At 63.8% G+C, this 16,820-nt stretch overlaps 1 protein-coding gene across 2 annotated transcripts; it reads right to left on the reverse strand.

Annotated features, from left to right (window-relative positions):
* Positions 1 to 1,344: 1,344 nt before the first annotated feature.
* On the reverse strand, positions 1,345 to 12,538 carry LOC123374978 (proton channel OTOP2-like). 2 transcript variants are annotated; one of them, XM_045025441.1, is made up of 6 exons: positions 12,163 to 12,538; positions 11,538 to 11,674; positions 11,045 to 11,103; positions 10,803 to 10,930; positions 5,817 to 6,787; positions 1,345 to 2,705 (listed from the first exon to the last, which is right to left on the reverse strand). In XM_045025441.1, the coding sequence occupies exons 1-6, from the start codon at positions 12,536 to 12,538 to the stop codon at positions 2,532 to 2,534; spliced, it is 1,845 nt and encodes a 614-aa protein (XP_044881376.1). In that variant the 3' UTR covers positions 1,345 to 2,531. The 2 variants fall into 2 exon arrangements, 1 of the variants encoding a protein (XP_044881376.1); XR_006581276.1 differs by lacking the exons at positions 5,817 to 6,787; positions 11,538 to 11,674; positions 12,163 to 12,538 and having other exon boundaries at positions 2,580 to 2,705; positions 11,045 to 11,175.
* Between the last annotated feature and the right edge of the window lie 4,282 nt (positions 12,539 to 16,820).

The following is a 16,820-nucleotide window of genomic DNA, read 5'->3' on the forward strand; positions in this document are numbered from 1 at the left end:
AATACAAATAAATAATACATCATCATTTCTCTAGAGCAGCGGCTCTCACCTTTTCCAGTCTACTGTCCCCCTTCCAGGAGTCTGATTTGTCTTGCGTACCCCCAAGTTTCACCTCACTTAAAAACGACTTGCTTACAAAACCAGCCATAAAAATACACAAGTGAAACAGCTCATGACTGCTGACAAATTGCTGACTTTTCCATTCCTACCATATCATTATAAAATAAATGAATTGAAATATAAATATTGTACTTACAGTTCAGTGTATAGTGTATATGGAGCAGGATAAACAAGTCATGATCTGGACTTTGCTGGTGCTTTTTCTGTAGCCTGTTGTAAAACTAGGCAAATATCATGATGAGTTGATGTCCCCCCGGAAGACCTCTGTGTACCCCTGCTGAGAGCCGCTGCTCGAGAACAAACGCGAGTGACAACCATACAATCCTTCATGATCACAGACTTCTTATCATGCAATCGAGATGGCGCAGCAATTTCCTTCCAAGAGCGCAGGAATCCCGGGGCTAGTTCCTTGGCACAGTACAGGGAGAAAGTCTTGAGTGGAACCAGCCTGATTTGAAACCCGTGTTGCTGTCTCTGAACCGAGCAGCCTTGGTTCTCGTAATTCTGCTTTCCATGTCAATGGAAGTACAGGGGGCAGGGCAGGACTCAAGGGCCAACCTTCGCACTATTTGTCCTTTTGCTCCTTCCAACTGTTTGCAAAGTTCCCAGAATTACAAGGACGAGGTTTTCTCAAGGCGTCGCCGGGGCATTGCCTTTCCCCCTTCTTAACACCTAGATAACGGTCAGCAGCCCTGCAATAACAAAGCTGTCTTGCCAGCGTGGCACTCACAAGCAGCGCCGTGCCAGGGGAGCAAACGCACATGTGCAGCTGAGCACGTTTGTGAGCAACCCTACAATAACAAAGCAGCCTCCTCAGCCTGACACTCGCGAGCCGTACAGTAACTAACCAGCGTGCACAGCTTAGCATTGACCCGAGCGACATTACAGTAACAAAGCAGCACTGGAAAGCAATAGAAGGTAATAACTGGGGTGTCCAGGTACATTTCAGTGACAACTTTCCTCAGGGCGATTATAAACAGCAAGGCAAACAAAACCGCTATTTCCAAAAGTGTGAAAATGAGGCCTGGTCAAAGGGCCTGTTACTGAGCCATGAGCTATCAAGACGGCCTGGATGTGCTTCTAATTGTGTTTCTGCAACAATCACAAGTGGACGATTCTTTTAAAATAGACTTTAATATAATCATCAGCTGAATTTGCTACTAAGAAAAGACAGATTCCCCCCAGGGCTCTGGTGCCTTGGTCTAACACGTGCACTATAACCAAGTAATTCAAATAAAATCATGACGTTTCCATTAAGTCCCCTCCCAGGGGATATTTTTCGGTATTTTCCTCTGAATGATGCTCACTACAAATATTGATTAAAAAATAATTAGGGGCCCCGGTCTAAATCATTAACCTCTGGGGAGTTAGATCAGGGATTAATCTGGTGTGTTCTTTGTCTCCTAAAGCCTGTTGCTTGGAGCTGCAGGTACAGAAGTGGCTGCTGTGTTCCACCCCAGAGGCAGCTGCATTTCCAGTGTGAAATTAATCAGTCCAGCTCCTTCAGGTTCCAGTCTAGTGCAACTCCTAACGCTCAGGATGCAGAGAGCTGGAGAGACACAAAGTCACTATTATGCACCCCTTAAAATAATCCAGAAGATTGTAGAGCCGGACTACAAACACAGCAGGTGCTTAGTATAACAGCGGTGTCTCTCATGCCATAGGAGAGCTGAGTCTCAGCTGCAGTCAATATAAAGGGGGTGATTTAGTGAGCCCCTCTCTGCCGCAAGTCACATGACGTGACTCGGTTTCCCTGTCTGTCTAAGGAGGGTATAACATAAAGCCACGCTGCACGGGAGTTGTGAGGCTAAATTCCTGGCAGATTTGAAAGTGTGTTGAAATCTGCAGATGGAAAGTTCTCTAGATGAGCAGTGTGATTAATCACTATTGATAGTGTGAAGCGTGTGCGTGGGAGGGACGGGTGCACACTACAGTGTGTATATGGGAGAGTGTTGGGGGTACGTGTACCTTGCAATGTGATGGGTTCACACGCAGAACTGTGCAGGTGGGTCACGTTAGGGGCACACGTATCAGACTGTGTGTCTGTGCGCACGAGTCAGAGGGTGTGTGCGCACATGGCACCGTGTGTTAGTTTGTGTGTACACATGGGGGTTCATGTGTATAAATGGTAGGGTTTGAGTGGGGGGTGTGTGTGCAATGTCTGAAGGACAGGGGGTGCGTCTGTGTGTGTATGTGTGCCCACAGATCTGTGCGACGGATGGGGTGTGAGTCTGCGTAGCCAGCGTTGTGTGTGCATGCATGGGAATGCGTGTGTGTAAAGCAGAGGGTGTTTGTGCGTGCGTGTAGGTGCCACACCGACTCTCTGTGCGGCGGTCGTCCCCGCCTGCCCCAGGCCGCCCCTGCCGGCGCTGCCTCTGCCCAGCAGAGCTGGGTCCGCCCCCGGCTGGCGCTCAGCAGGCTCTGCAGTACACCTCGAAGAGGCTGGCCACCGAGTGCATGCGGTAGAAGATGCCCAGCGGCAGGGAGATCTTGACGATGATGACCCAGAGGGTGAAGCCGTAGAAGGCCTGCTCGATCTGGCTCACCAGGTGCGGGCGTGTCCCGTAGGCGTAGAGGATCCACACCTAGCAAAGCAAAGGGGTCGGGCGTCAGCCCCAACGGGGCAGGGGCCGGGCTGGGCCACCTCCTGGATGGACTCCGCTGGGCAGGGCCTGATGCCTAGCGAACCCATTCGCTCCTGCCCCCCCCCGCCCCGTTGAACCTGTCACCACGGCAGGGCCAGGCCTCGTGCATTCCCCCAGGGTGTGTCCAACCACTGGGAACGGGGCTGAGAACCACCAGCTCATTGCACATCGTCAGCCACCGAGCACCAGCCCAGCAGTAACGCCCTTCGGTCCCTGCTGGGCCACGCTCCCTGCCGGGACCCTGCCAGGAACAATCCTGCATTGGGCCAGAGGACGGACTCCATTACATGACGGGGGGGCCTTGGGCTTTGCCCAGTGAGTATAATGAGAGATTTGTATTGGTGCAGTGCCCACAGGTCTGGCTGGGCACACGGGCAGGCCCCGGGACTCCCCACACGGGGGGTCTCTCCACAGCACTGTTTGCTGACCACCAGTCTCATTCGCCCCTTTCCTGCGCCCAGCCCAGGAGGCGGATGGGTGGCGAGCGCGCTCAGGGTGGCAGTGTGTGAGAGGAGGGGTGGCAGGGTGCTGGGTGCAGCTGGGTTGTCCCTCCCAGGCACCATGCGGGGACGAAGGGCAGAGCCGGGGCGGGTACCATCAGGCACTGCTGCCACCGCCCTGGACACAGCGATCTCTGATCTGCATGGGCTGAGTCCGTCCATCCTTAGAGCGAGAGCCACATGGAGCCCCGTCTATTCAGCTCAACACCGAGCAGGGGAAGGGGTGACTGATCACAGCCTGTACGCACCGACATGGCGAATCCGGATTGGAGACCTGGCTCTTCGACCCAGCAGACAAAGGGCTCACACCATCCCCTAAACCCTCCCCCACACGGAGTCTTATTCACCGGGCTGAGCGTCAGGGGGGGAAACGCCTGGGAATATCTGATCTCCGCACAGGCCGGGGGGCCCTTACCAGGCACGGGCAGCGCAGGGAGAGGGAAGCTGGCACCTCCCAGCTCCACCGGCCTCGCCTGAGAGAAACTGACTAGGAGACCTGCAGCACCTCAAACCACCGGAACAGTGGGAAGCAGTTTGGAGGTTTAAAGTCCATTCACTTTCACCGTCCCAGGGCCAGATCCTCAGCCGGTGCAAATCAGCTCAGCGCCATAGGCGTCCATGGGTTCGCTCCAGCTGAGGATCAGGCCCCTTTCCACAGGACTCCTTCCTGGGCAGTCACGGCCCATTCTGTATGTGTGCAACCGATTGTTCCTTCCTACGTGGAACACTTGGCATTTGTCCTGACTGAATTTCATCCTATTTACTTCAGACCATTTCTCCAGTTTGTCCAGATCAGTTTGAATTTTAATTCTATCCGCCCAAGCGCTTGCAACCCCTCCCAGCTTGGTATCGTCTGCAAACTTTAGAAGTGTCCTCGCTATGCCATTATCTAATCATTGATGAAGATATTGAAGAGAACCGGACCCAGAATCGATCCCTGCGGGACCCCGCTCGTTATGCCTTTCCAGCATGACTGTGAACCACTGATAACTGCTCTCTGGGAGCGGTTTTCCAACCAGTTCTGCACCCACCTTATAGTAGCTCCACCTAGGTTGCATTTCCCTAGTTTGTTTCCGAGAAGATCATGCGAGACAGTACCAGAAGCTTTACTAAAGTCAAGATATACCAAGGCTTCCGCTTCCCCTGGCGGAGTTAAAGGGGCCCTGTGCCGAGCCCCCCTGACGGATGAGGAGAGTGTCTGCGTTACAGCTGTCTCTAGATGGGAAGTCAAACCTTTCTGGAAGCTCCTTTGTGTCAAAGGAGAGCTAGTGGCCAGCGGACCACACGGGCCCAGGAGAGCAGCTTTCACTGGGGCGACAGCAGAGCCGGGCAATTATTTTTCACTGGAAATTTTGAAGATTTTTCCCCCCTAAATCAATTCTTTTGGATTTTTTTTGATGAAAACCCAAAACTGAAACTTTTTGCTCAAACAAATCCCAGCTGTCTCTAGTGAAGAGCCCTGGGGCTGACTTTGGGGAGGGAGTGTGAAGCTGGGGACCCCGGGAGAGACAGGTGGGGGTCTGCGGGCAGAGGGAGCATTACGCGGGCCGTTTGGCTCAGATCTATTTGTGGATCTGGGCCCATGTGACGAGAGCCGGGCAACATTTTTCCACTGAAACTTTTTCAGCAAAAAAACGCAGCTTTGGGTCGACTGAAAGCTTTTGCAAACGTGTGTCAATATTTCAGTTGGGAAAAAACCTTGAAAAGAATCCAGATGTTCCACTCGGACATTTTCACAAAGAAACGCTTCAACGTTTCGATGCCCGGCGCCTTTTTGTGGTGCCGTTTCCTGCGATTTGGCTAAAGCAACTAGAAAATCCTTTTGAAAAACGCTCAAAATGGAAACGAGGGTTTAGGGGTTTTTTTGGTGTCGGGTCGAACAAGAAACGTGTTTTGACTTTTCGATTCACCGGAAAGTCTGAAAAAGGTTGGTTTGGGGTCAATCTTAAACGATTCCCCCCCCCCCCCTTGATTTTTCAGGATTGTCAGAGAACCAAAAAACCTATTATTTGCCCACCTCAATCTGTAATCTCGCTGTCCAGCAAAGCCGGCCCAGGGTACATTCTGCAGAGAAACAACTCACACCAGACAATAACCAGACTAGGTGTCACTGATTTCTGACCTGTATGACCCTGACACCCCCACCCTGTGGCCAAGGGCCGCATTCCTCTCTTTGCTGACCACTGCGAAACAACGTGGTGGTTCTCAGTGTAGTTTCTAGTGGACGAATATTCACACCATTGACAACTCTTCTGTCTCCTAATGTCCCCTTGCTGGCAGCCTCAAAAGGGCTGAATGGGGTTGTGAGACGGAGCCCCCGTCTCGTCCCCAGCCAGGGTCCTCCCAGCAGGGCTGTACGGACGAAGCTCACTCTGGAGCTGACAGCACAGCATCTACTCGGAAGATAGACCGAAGACCTGAGCTCAGAGCCTCAGCTGGTGATGGCTCGTTCGAGTGATGGTGATTGACACCAGCCGGGGGAGCGGCCGTCAGCCTCCAGAGCTCCCCGTGGGAAGCTAGAGCCCCGGGGCCAGACAATCAGCCAGCTCACCGAGATGTTGTAGAAGATGAGGAGGATGGAGATGTTCTGCAGGATCTTCCTCCGGATGCTGACGCGTTCCGGCTCCCCTCTGGGCCGAGACTGCCGGCCCCCGGCGGAGATCTTGGCAAGGGAGTCATTGCTGCTGCTGCAGGCCAGCCAGCACCCCGGCACCTGCTCCTCCAGCTGGGCCACCATCCTGGCTGGCGTGTGGCAGCCGGCCGGGCAGATGGCGCAGTCACTCTCACGGCGGGCAGCCACGTCCTGCAGGACCGGCTCTTCGGCGGGGCCTCCGGAGATGGAGAAGACCCATTCGTTGCCCGGGGGGCTGTCGGGAGCGTCTGGCCGGTGCGTGGACCTGGAGTAAAGGGCTTCGGTGATGAAGAGGTTCTGGCCCAGCACTTGGATGGTCTTGCAGAGGGAGAAGCAGAGGTCCAGGAGGTGGAGGCTGCCATTGATGTGCAGGAAGAAGATGGCCACCAGGGAGAAGACGGAGACCATCAGGGGCCCGCAGGAGCTGCCCAGCAAGAGGGTGACGTCCAGGCTCCGCACCACGCTCTTGGAGCAGTCGGTGGAGGCCGGGTCTCTCTGGAGCCGGTAGGCGGCGATGCCGACCAGCGAGGCCAGGAACATGGCGGAGAGCAGCACCGAGTTGAAGATGTAGTAGGTCCGCAGGGCCTCGGGGACCGTCTCGGGGGCCTTGGCCAGCACCCCAAAGGAGATCATCACCCCGAAGGTGGCCGAGATGGCCAGCGCCCCCAGCACCAGCCCCACGAAGGCCCCGCTGAGGTGGAAGCGGCCCCGGGGGCGCGGGCGGGGCTGCCGGGGGCAGGCCGCCTGCCCCGTGTTCTTCCACACCACGTAGAGCATGGTGGAGGAGAAGAGGCTGAACTCGATGTTGAAGGGGTGCAGGTAGGCGGCGCCCTCGGAGAAGATGTGACACAGGCTGGTGGCGCACGAGCAGCTGTTGGTGGGCGAACTCCCTGCAGGGGGGGGAGGGGGTCATTCAGCGCCAGCCTGGGAGTGGGGCAGCATGGGAGGGAGAGGGACGGGATGGGGGCAGGGCTGTGCATAGGGATTGGAGGGCAAGGCTATCTGTGGGGGGCTGTGCCTAGGGGTGGGGGGACGGGGCTCTGGCTAGGGGAGGGGGGACAGGGCTGTGCGGGGGGGAGGGGCTGTGCCAGGGTCGGCAGGGCAGGCTGTGGCTAGGGGAGGGGGACAGGGCTGTGCGGGGGGGAGGGGCTGTGCCAGGGTAGGGTGGGGAGGCTGTGGCTAGGGGAGGGGGACAGGGGTGTGGGGGGGGGCGGGGCTGTGCCAGGGTGGGGGGGGGAGGCTGTGGCAAGGGGAGGGGGGACAGTGCTGTGCGGGGGGGAGCGGCAGAGCCAGGTGGTGGAGGGAAGGCTGTGGCTAGGGGAGGGGGGACAGGGCTGTGTGGGGGGGAGGGGCTGTGCCAGGGTGGGGTGGGGAGGCTGTGGCTAGGGGAGGGGGGACAGGGCTGTGGGGGGGGAGGGGCTGTGCCAGGGTGGGGTGGGGAGGCTGTGGCTAGGGGAGGGGGGACAGGGCTGTGCGGGGGGGAAGGGCTGTGCCAGGGTGGGGTGGGGAGGCTGTGGCTAGGGGAGGGGGGACAGGGCTGTGTGGGGGGAGGGGCTGTGCCAGGGTGGGGTGGGGAGGCTGTGGCTAGGGGAGGGGGGACAGGGCTGTGCGGGGGGGAGGGGCTGTGCCGGGGGGGCGTGGGGAGGCTGTGGCTAGGGGAGGGGGGACAGGGCTGTGGGGGGGGAGGGGCTGTGCCGGGGGGGCAGGGAAGGCTGTGGCTAGGGGAGGGGGACAGGGCTGTGCGGGGGGACGGGGCTGTGGCTAGGGGAGGGGGGACAGGGCTGTGGGGGGGGAGGGGATGTGCCGGGGGGGCGGGAAGGAGGTGGCTAGGGGAGGGGGACAGGGCTGTGGGGGGGGGAGGGGCTGTGCCAGGGGGGGGTGGGGAGGCTGTGGCAAGGGGAGGGGGGACAGGGCAGTGCGGGGGGGAGGGGCTGTGCCGGGGGGGCAGGGAGGGCTGTGGCTAGGGGAGGGGGACAGGGCTGTGCGGGGGGACGGGGCTGTGGCTAGGGGAGGGGGGACAGGGCTGTGGGGGGGGGGAGGGGCTGTGCCCGGGGGGGGTGGGGAGGCTGTGGCAAGGGGAGGGGGGACAGGGCTGTGCGGGGGGGAGGGGCTGTGCCGGGGGGGCGGGAAGGGTGTGGCTAGGGGAGGGGGGACAGGGCTGTGGGGGGGGGAGGGGCTGTGCCAGGGGGGGGAGGGGAGGCATTGTCAAGGGGAGGGGGGACAGGGCTGTGCGGGGGGGAGGGGCGGTGCCGGGGGGGCAGGGAAGGCTGTGGCTAGGGGAGGGGGGACAGGGCTGTGCGGGGGGGGGGCTGTGCCGGGGGGGCAGGGAAGGCTGTGGCTAGGGGAGGGGGGACAGGGCTGTGCGGGGGGGAGGGGCTGTGCCGGGGGGGGGCAGGGAGGGGTGGGTCTTGGGGGGGGGGGACAGGGCTGTGCGGGGGGGAGGGGCTGTGCTGGGGGGGCAGGGGAGGCTATGCTAGGGGAGGGGGGACAGGGCTGTGCGGGGGGGAGGGGCTGTGCCGGGGGGGCAGGGAAGGCTGTGGCTAGGGGAGGGGGGACAGGGCTGTGCGGGGGGGAGGGGCTGTGCCGGGGGGGCAGGGAAGGCTGTGGCTAGGGGAGGGGGACAGGGCTGTGCGGGGGGGGGGGGCTGTGCCGGGGGGGCAGGGAAGGCTGTGGCTAGGGGAGGGGGGACAGGGCTGTGCGGGGGGGAGGGGCTGTGCCGGGGGGGCGGGAAGGCTGTGGCTAGGGGAGGGGGGACAGGGCTGTGCGGGGGGGAGGGGCTGTGCCGGGGGGGCAGGGAAGGCTGTGGCTAGGGGAGGGGGACAGGGCTGTGCGGGGGGACGGGGCTGTGGCTAGGGGAGGGGGGACAGGGCTGTGGGGGGGGGGAGGGGCTGTGCCAGGGTGGGGTGGGGAGGCTGTGGCAAGGGGAGGGGGGACAGGGCTGTGCGGGGGGGAGGGGCTGTGCCGGGGGGGCGGGAAGGCTGTGGCTAGGGGAGGGGGGACAGGGCTGTGGGGGGGGGAGGGGCTGTGCCAGGGTGGGGTGGGGAGGCTATGCTAGGGGAGGGGGGACAGGGCTGTGCGGGGGGGAGGGGCTGTGCCGGGGGGGCAGGGGAGGCTGTGGCTAGGGGAGGGGGACAGGGCTGTGCGGGGGGGAGGGGCTGTGCCGGGGGGGCAGGGAAGGCTGTGGCTAGGGGAGGGGGGACAGGGCTGTGCGGGGGGGAGGGGCTGTGCCGGGGGGGCAGGGGAGGCTGTGGCTAGGGGAGGGGGACAGGGCTGTGCGGGGGGGGGGAGGGGCCGGGGGGGCAGGGGAGGCTGTGGCTAGGGGAGGGGGGACAGGGCTGTGCGGGGGGGAGGGGCTGTGCCGGGGGGGGGGCAGGGGCGGCTTGGGCTAGGGTGGGGGGGACAGGGCTGTGCGGGGGGGAGGGGCTGTGCCGGGGGGGGGGGGAGGGAAGGCTGTGGCTAGGGGAGGGGGGACAGGGAGTTGCGGGGGGGAGGGGCTGTGCCGGGGGGGGGGCGTGGGAAGGCTGTGGCTAGGGGAGGGGGACAGGGCTGTGCGGGGGGGAGGGGCTGTGCCGGGGGGGCAGGGGAGGCTGTGGCTAGGGGAGGGGGGACAGGGCTGTGCGGGGGGACGGGGCTGTGCCGGGGGGGCAGGGAAGGCTGTGGCTAGGGGAGGGGGGACAGGGCTGTGCGGGGGGGGAAGGGCTGTGCCGGGGGGGCAGGGGAGGCTGTGGCTAGGGGAGGGGGGACAGGGCTGTGCGGGGGGAGGGGCTGTGCCGGGGGGGCAGGGGAGGCTTTCGCTAGGGGAGGGTGGACAGGGCGGTGGGGGGGGGAGGGGCTGTGCCAGGGTGGGGTGGGGAGGCTGTGGCCAGGGGAGGGGGGACAGGGCTGTGTGGGGGGGAGGGGCTGTGCCAGGGTGGGGTGGGGAGGCTGTGGCTAGGGGAGGGGGGACAGGGCTGTGTGGGGGGGAGGGGCTGTGCCGGGGGGGCAGGGGAGGCTGTGGCTAGGGGAGGGGGGACAGGGCTGTGGGGGGGGGAGGGGCTGTGCCAGGGTGGGGTGGGGAGGCTGTGGCAAGGGGAGGGGGGACAGGGCTGTGCGGGGGCGAGGGGCTGTTCCGGGGGGGCAGCGGGGGCGGTGGGGAGGGGAGGGGGGACAGGGGGGTGGGGGGGGGAGGGGCTGTGGGAGGGTGGGGTGGGGAGGCTGTGGCTAGGGGAGGGGGGACAGGGCTGTGCGGGGGGAGGGGCTGTGCCGGGGGGGGGCAGGGGAGGCTGTGGATAGGGGAGGGGCCCCAGGGCAGAGCGGGGGGGGGGGCTGTGCCGGGGGGGGCAGGGGAGGCTGTGGCTAGGGGAGGGGGGACAGGGCTGTGCGGGGGGGAGGGGCTGTGCCGGGGGGGCGTGGGGAGGCTATGCTAGGGGAGGGGGGACAGGGCTGTGCGGGGGGGGGGGCTGTGCCGGGGGGGCAGGGGAGGCTGTGGCTAGGGGAGGGGGGACAGGGCTGTGCGGGGGGAGGGGCTGTGCCGGGGGGGGGGCAGGGAAGGCTGTGGCTAGGGGAGGGGGGACAGGGCTGTGCGGGGGGGGGGGCTGTGCCGGGGGGGCAGGGGAGGCTGTGGCTAGGGGAGGGGGGACAGGAGACAGCCTGGCCTAGCAAGCAGGGGGCGCGGGGAGCGAGGGCCGCGCAAGGGCCAGTGCAGGCAGCTGGTGGGGTCGGGATCTGCCCGTGGGAAGGCCGAGGGGCGGATAAGGGTGGGATCCAGGCAGGGGCCTCTGAGCTGGGCATGGGGCAGGTTGGCCCCCTCCAGCCAGAGGGCCAGGCAGCCTCTCCTCTCCCAGCCCTCCCGGAGGACGTCCCCTCCCATCCAGTCCAGGGGCAGGGTCTGGCTCCTTAGCGGCCCCCCACCCCGGGGGCCCTCACCATGCACGGGCCAGGGGCTCTCCGTCTCGTGGGCATCGTAGATCTCCTGCAGCTGCTTCATGGACTCGTCCAGCACCACGCTCATCCACATCAGCACATTGGTGGCCAGCGTGTGCATCAGGCCAAACCTGGGATGGGGGAGAGGGCAGGGGGAGCTCACACCCGGCCTGGCCCCAAGGGGCTGCCAGCGAAACAACCGGCCCCCGCCCCCATCCCGGCGCACACACCGGGAAGACAGGTACCTGTTGAGATGCTGCTGCTCCTGGATGCAGACCTTGGCGTGGAAGGACAGCAGAGACACCTGTGCCGAGGGCGGGAGTGAAGGCAGAAGACAGAGTCAAAGAGCAGTGATACGCAAAGGGAAAGGACTAGCCGCTGCGCAGGAATGGCTGAAAGCCCCTTTCATGCTGCATGCTGCACCTTTAACTGCAGCGGCCATCTTGAGAGGCGGGGCTCCCTCCTGGGGACCTGATGTTGGTTCTTTCTTGCTTCGTACTTTCCCTCCTTCTCCACCCGGCCTGTCCCACATGGCCCAAGAGACACCAAGCCTGGTCGAGTCCACACAGAGCCCTCCCATGCTAACAGCCTACACTAGGGTAACAGCCTACTACAGCTACCCACTAGTGGAGTCACTCCTTGAGCTCATGTGGCCTGCACTGTGGAGTTAGTGTCACCCAGATGGGTCTGACTCCTCCCTCCTGGCTGCTAGTGCTCTGAGCGTGCGAGGCCCCTCACCTGGATGATGGTGAAGACGGCTTGCACGACGGGGAAGGCGGTGATGAGGACGGAGGTGCAGTGCTGCAGCTCGTAGTAATACCCCAAGGACAGGCAATCCAGCACCAGCGTGGCCAGGGCGAAGAGCGAGAGCCCGCCTGCCGGGCCAAGAGAACTTCATCACCGCAGCCCTGCCGGCCACGGGGCAAGGGCCAGGCTGGGTGCTGTGGGGCCAGTGAAGGGGACAACCTGGGGCCTCTGTAGCCATGGGCTGCAGTGGTTTTGCTTTTGGTCTGCAGCACCTGCGGAGATCTAAGGAGCATGTGTGCTGGGTGGGGAGAGGTGATGGCCGTGCAGATGCAACATGGCACAGCAGAGATGCCCCCACCGCGCTCTCTCCTGGAGCCTCGAGCCCGTTCGCTCTCACTGTGTTCTTGTTCCTGATTCTCGCCCTGGGCGGGGATAGCAGGTGGGTGGGTCGGGATTGAGGGGCACCAGTGGAGCTGCTGTGGGGCGATGGACCGATCCCCGTGATTGTTGTCGCCCCAGCAGCACAGGCCCCCCCACCTGTAGGCGAGTCACCGAACCCCGGTGCCGTGCAGAGGCTGCCACGGGGCCAGGGGGGTTCCCGGGGAGCAGACGGTACCTTTCAGCCAGCTGGCGCCGGCGTGGTGGTCCTGGTGCAGCTTCCGGCGCTTGTTCTGGGAGGAGCGCCAGCCGAACCACAGCATCCACGCGCAGGACGTGAGCATGAGCGTGGCCAGGAAGCCGTGGACGTTGCGGCTCTGGGGGCTGCGCTGGTGAATCTCGGCCAGCAGGACGGCGCTGCCCAGGAAGGTGAGCAGCACGAGGTAGAGCAGGGACAGCAGCGAGCCCGCCCGGGCGTTGGCCAAGTCCTGCCAGTCTGCGCCCTCTGGATCGGCGGGGGAGTCCGGGGCTCCCTGGCCCTGCCCCGCAGGGGGGTGAGGGGAGCCCAAGGGGGGGCACCGCTGCAGCACGTTGCTCATCGCCCCGGGCATCATGGCTGTGAGGGGAGGGGACAGGGAACCATCAGGGAGGGGGCGGCCTGGGGCCCAGTGCAGAGGTGGGACCGGGAAGGGGGGATATTCCCTGTGGGTCACCCCCAGAAGGGAGACCTAAGGGAGGGGTTACACTGCTCCCCTCACACCTACTCCCAGGCATGCACCTCCCCTCGCACCCCCACATGTCCCCATACACCCATCAGCCCATCTGGCTCCGACTCCCCCCCCTCCAGCTTTCATCCTCATCCTCCTGGCACCAGCCCTTTCCCTGGGTGTAGACGCCGGGGCACGGTGCTGGGAGGGGCAGGATCCGGCCCCCAGGAGCCAGCGGAAGGAGGGGGATCGAAGTCACTCCAGCCGCCCACTCCTGGCTTGCGGGGGTCTCTGGGCGGCTGGGAACGGCCGTTCCACAAATGGCTTTTGTTGGGCCGAGCCGAGCTGGGAGCAGCCCAGGGCCGAGGGCCTCTCAGGCCTCTCTGGCAGCCTCTGCCCTGGGCATGGAGAAGGAGGCCTGCAGCCCACCGCCCTTCCCCACCCAACCATGTGGGGGCATGTGAGCACTGCCCCACCTCCTCTTTCCACACACGCCCCCGGCCCCAGAGACGGACACACGCACACTCCCAGATATGACTCAGAGCAACAGCATGACGGGGGCAGACGCCGAGCTCTGTACTCTCCACACGGCCAGTGGGACCATCTCCTAGACTTCCTTGGGCTGTGCCTGGGTCCAGAGGATCATGCCAAGGGTCCAGCGGGCCGTGCCCAGGTCAGGGGGTCATGCCCGGCATTCATGGGGCCGTGCCCAGGTCCAGGGGGTCGTGTCCGGCATTCCCGGGGCCGTGCCCAGGTCCGGGGGTTGTGCCCGGCATTCATGGGGCCGTGCCCAGGTCCGGGGGTCGTGTCCGGCATTCCCGGGGCCGTGCCCAGGTCCGGGGGTTGTGCCCGGCATTCCCGGGGCCGTGCCCAGGTCCGGGGGTTGTGCCCGGCATTCCCGGGGCCATGCCCAGGTCGAGGGGGTTGTGCCCGGCATTCCCGGGGCCGTGCCCAGGTCCGGGGGTTGTGCCCGGCATTCCCGGGGCCGTGCCCAGGTCCGGGGGTTGTGCCCGGCATTCCCGGGGCCATGCCCAGGTCGAGGGGGTCGTGCCTGGCATTCCCGGGGCCATGCCCAGGTCGAGGGGGTCGTGTCCGGCATTCACGGAGCCGTGCCCAGGTCCGGGGGTCGTGCCCGGCATTCACGGGGCCGTGCCCAGGTCCAGGGGGTCGTGCCCGGCATTCCCGGGGCCATGCCCAGGTCGAGGGGGTCGTGCCCGGCATTCACGGGGCCGTGCCCAGGTCCAGGGGGTCGTGCCTGGCATTCCCGGGGCCATGCCCAGGTCGAGGGGGTCGTGCCCGGCATTCACGGGGCCGTGCCCAGGTCCAGGGGGTCATGCCCGGCATTCCCGGGGCCGTGCCCAGGTCGAGGGGGTCGTGCCCGGCATTCCCGGGGCCGTGCCCAGGTCCAGGGGGTCGTGCCCGGCATTCCCGGGGCCGTGCCCAGGTCGAGGGGGTCGTGTCCGGCATTCACGGAGCCGTGCCCAGGTCGAGGGGGTCGTGTCCGGCATTCACGGAGCCGTGCCCAGGTCCGGGGGTCGTGCCTGGCATTCCCGGGGCCATGCCCAGGTCGAGGGGGTCGTGTCCGGCATTCACGGGGCCGTGCCCAGGTCCAGGGGGTCGTGCCTGGCATTCCCGGGGCCATGCCCAGGTCGAGGGGGTCGTGCCCGGCATTCACGGGGCCGTGCCCAGGTCCAGGGGGTCATGCCCGGCATTCCCGGGGCCGTGCCCAGGTCGAGGGGGTCGTGCCCGGCATTCCCGGGGCCGTGCCCAGGTCCAGGGGGTCGTGCCCGGCATTCCCGGGGCCGTGCCCAGGTCGAGGGGGTCGTGTCCGGCATTCACGGAGCCGTGCCCAGGTCGAGGGGGTCGTGTCCGGCATTCACGGAGCCGTGCCCAGGTCCGGGGGTCGTGCCTGGCATTCCCGGGGCCATGCCCAGGTCGAGGGGGTCGTGTCCGGCATTCACGGGGCCGTGCCCAGGTCCAGGGGGTCGTGCCCGGCATTCCCGGGGCCGTGCCCAAGTCCAGGGGGCCGTGCCCGGCATTCCCGGGGCCGTGCCCAAGTCCAGGGGGCCGTGCCCACCCTTGTCTTTCTGGCTGGACAGGTGAGGGGTTGTGGGGTGCTGGATGGGTGAAGGTGGGGAGTCAGCGGGCTAGGACCTTTAACTGGGGCTGAGCCAGACTCCCAGAGTGACGGCTGCAGGGCCCCATCCTGCTCCCATGGGAGGAGGGGCTGGTCGCGCCAGATAGGCTTCCCCTCCCAGCTTTGCTAGGATCTCTGGTGCCACGCCAGACAGACAGACAGACAGATGCCTCCTCCCTCTCCATCCACACAAACCTGCCTGGAACGGATCATGCCAGCGTCTCGCCCGAGACATCCAGCCCTGGGCAGAGATGGCCCTAGACACCCTTGGGATGGGTCCTTGCATCTGCCCCACACTTACACGGTGCCACCGGTCACGCTGGCGACTCAGGAGCGTCTCTCATGCCACCCTCTGTCCTGGCCAGCTGTGTGGGGCACTCTGCCCAGGGGACGCCTTAATATTCCAGGGGGTGGATCGTTCCTCTGCCAGCCTGGCACCTCCCACTAGAGTAATCCGGGCTGGAGGGGTTGCCACAGGCAGCCCCCTCCCTGCTGCACACAGAGAGGAGAGCTGCCCCTCCCTGGCCGCTCGCCCTTTCACGGCAGATTGGAGTTAATAACTGGAGCGTTTCTGAAGTGATTGTAGCAGCAGCTCTCTGCTGCCAAAGGCCATCGGGGAGACCCGGTGCCGAAAATCCAAGGGCAGAGGAAGGAGAAATCAGAAATTGCTTGATTTGGCGGGGGGGGGGGTGGAAGCAGGGAAATGTTGGTTATTTACATCTCTCTGTGTCCAGAAAGAAAGATCAGCTTGTTTCTCCGATCACTAGGGAAGTGCACCCAGCACAGCACCTGTCCCCTCAGCGGGGCAAATCCAGGAGCGACTGCCAGGAGAGAATGTGGACTCTGCTGTTCTGAAACCACAGGGTCGCAGCTGGCGGAGAATCCTCAGTACCTCTTAGCAGTACAGGGTGTCGGCCACACAGTGCACAGTTGGATTCCATCCCGTAGAGGCTGGTGGTGGTGCAAGCATGCACCCGCATAAACACAGCCACACACATCAGGCAGCTAATTGCAGCGTAGTGACTTACTAAATTAACACTAGCTCGTTAACTGATTATTATTTTGTCATCTTGAACGGTGGACAGAACCCAGAAGCCTGCAGTCATGTGCCAGGCCCCCAGAGTGCTAGGTGCTGTACAAGCAGAGAACAAAAGAAAACAACAGGCTAAGCATGAAATGCAGGCGTACCGGGGCGGTGAGTTATACTGGGCCTGTGGTGCCCGCGCTCCAGCAATATTCAGGGCCCAGCAGCCCGGCTCCACCAATGTTCAGGGCCGGGTCTCTCCCATGGCCCTGCCTGCCTGCCCCGGAGCGTCCCTGCACCCTGGACAGCGGGTGGCTGCCCTGCTGCTCTGCGCTGCGCTCCCTCACTGGCCACTGCGGGCTGCAGCAAAGGCAGTGGGGCCCCCGGCAGGCTGAGGCAGCTGCTGCACCTGCTGAGGGAGGAGGCGCACATGTGATGGCAGCTCCTCCCCCCACCCCCCTGGCACCCACCGGGAGCCGTGACGGAGCTTCCTGGAATCTGGACCTGAGCAGCTGGGGCTTGGGTGAGTGTTGGATTCGTGACACCCCCAGCCTGCAGTCACCACTCCTGCCCCAGGCTGGGCAAGGGGCAGCCCCACCCCCCACTGAACGACGTCGCAAAAGAAGAGGCTACGTTTTGTTTTCATTTTAGAAAGTATTTGCCTTTGGGGGTTACTGACCCAAGAGCGCTGGGTTGTTTCCATAGTCAAAAGAGTATTAATACATTTTTATATTCTCAGTTAAATACCGTTTTCTTACAATAGTGATATTGTGTAATATGGGGAAACACTGTTTCCAGTCCATTTTTACATTATTTTAAAAATACTGATTGGCTTAAAAGGCAGTTGGGAGGGGGGAGGACTTGGATCCGTTCTGGACACCACCTAAAATGATCCCGCTTTTTCACACGTGCTGTCTGGTCACCCTAAGTGTGGCACAGATTTGGCACCCCCCATTCAGGCGGTCGGTGGAGCCCCGGGCAGGGGAAGGCGGCCGCCCTGCCAGCCCTCTCCTGGGGGCAAATGCCCC

Source organism: Mauremys mutica, chromosome 7 (assembly GCF_020497125.1).
Source record: "Mauremys mutica isolate MM-2020 ecotype Southern chromosome 7, ASM2049712v1, whole genome shotgun sequence".
In the NCBI taxonomy this organism is placed as follows: Eukaryota; Metazoa; Chordata; order Testudines; family Geoemydidae; genus Mauremys; species Mauremys mutica.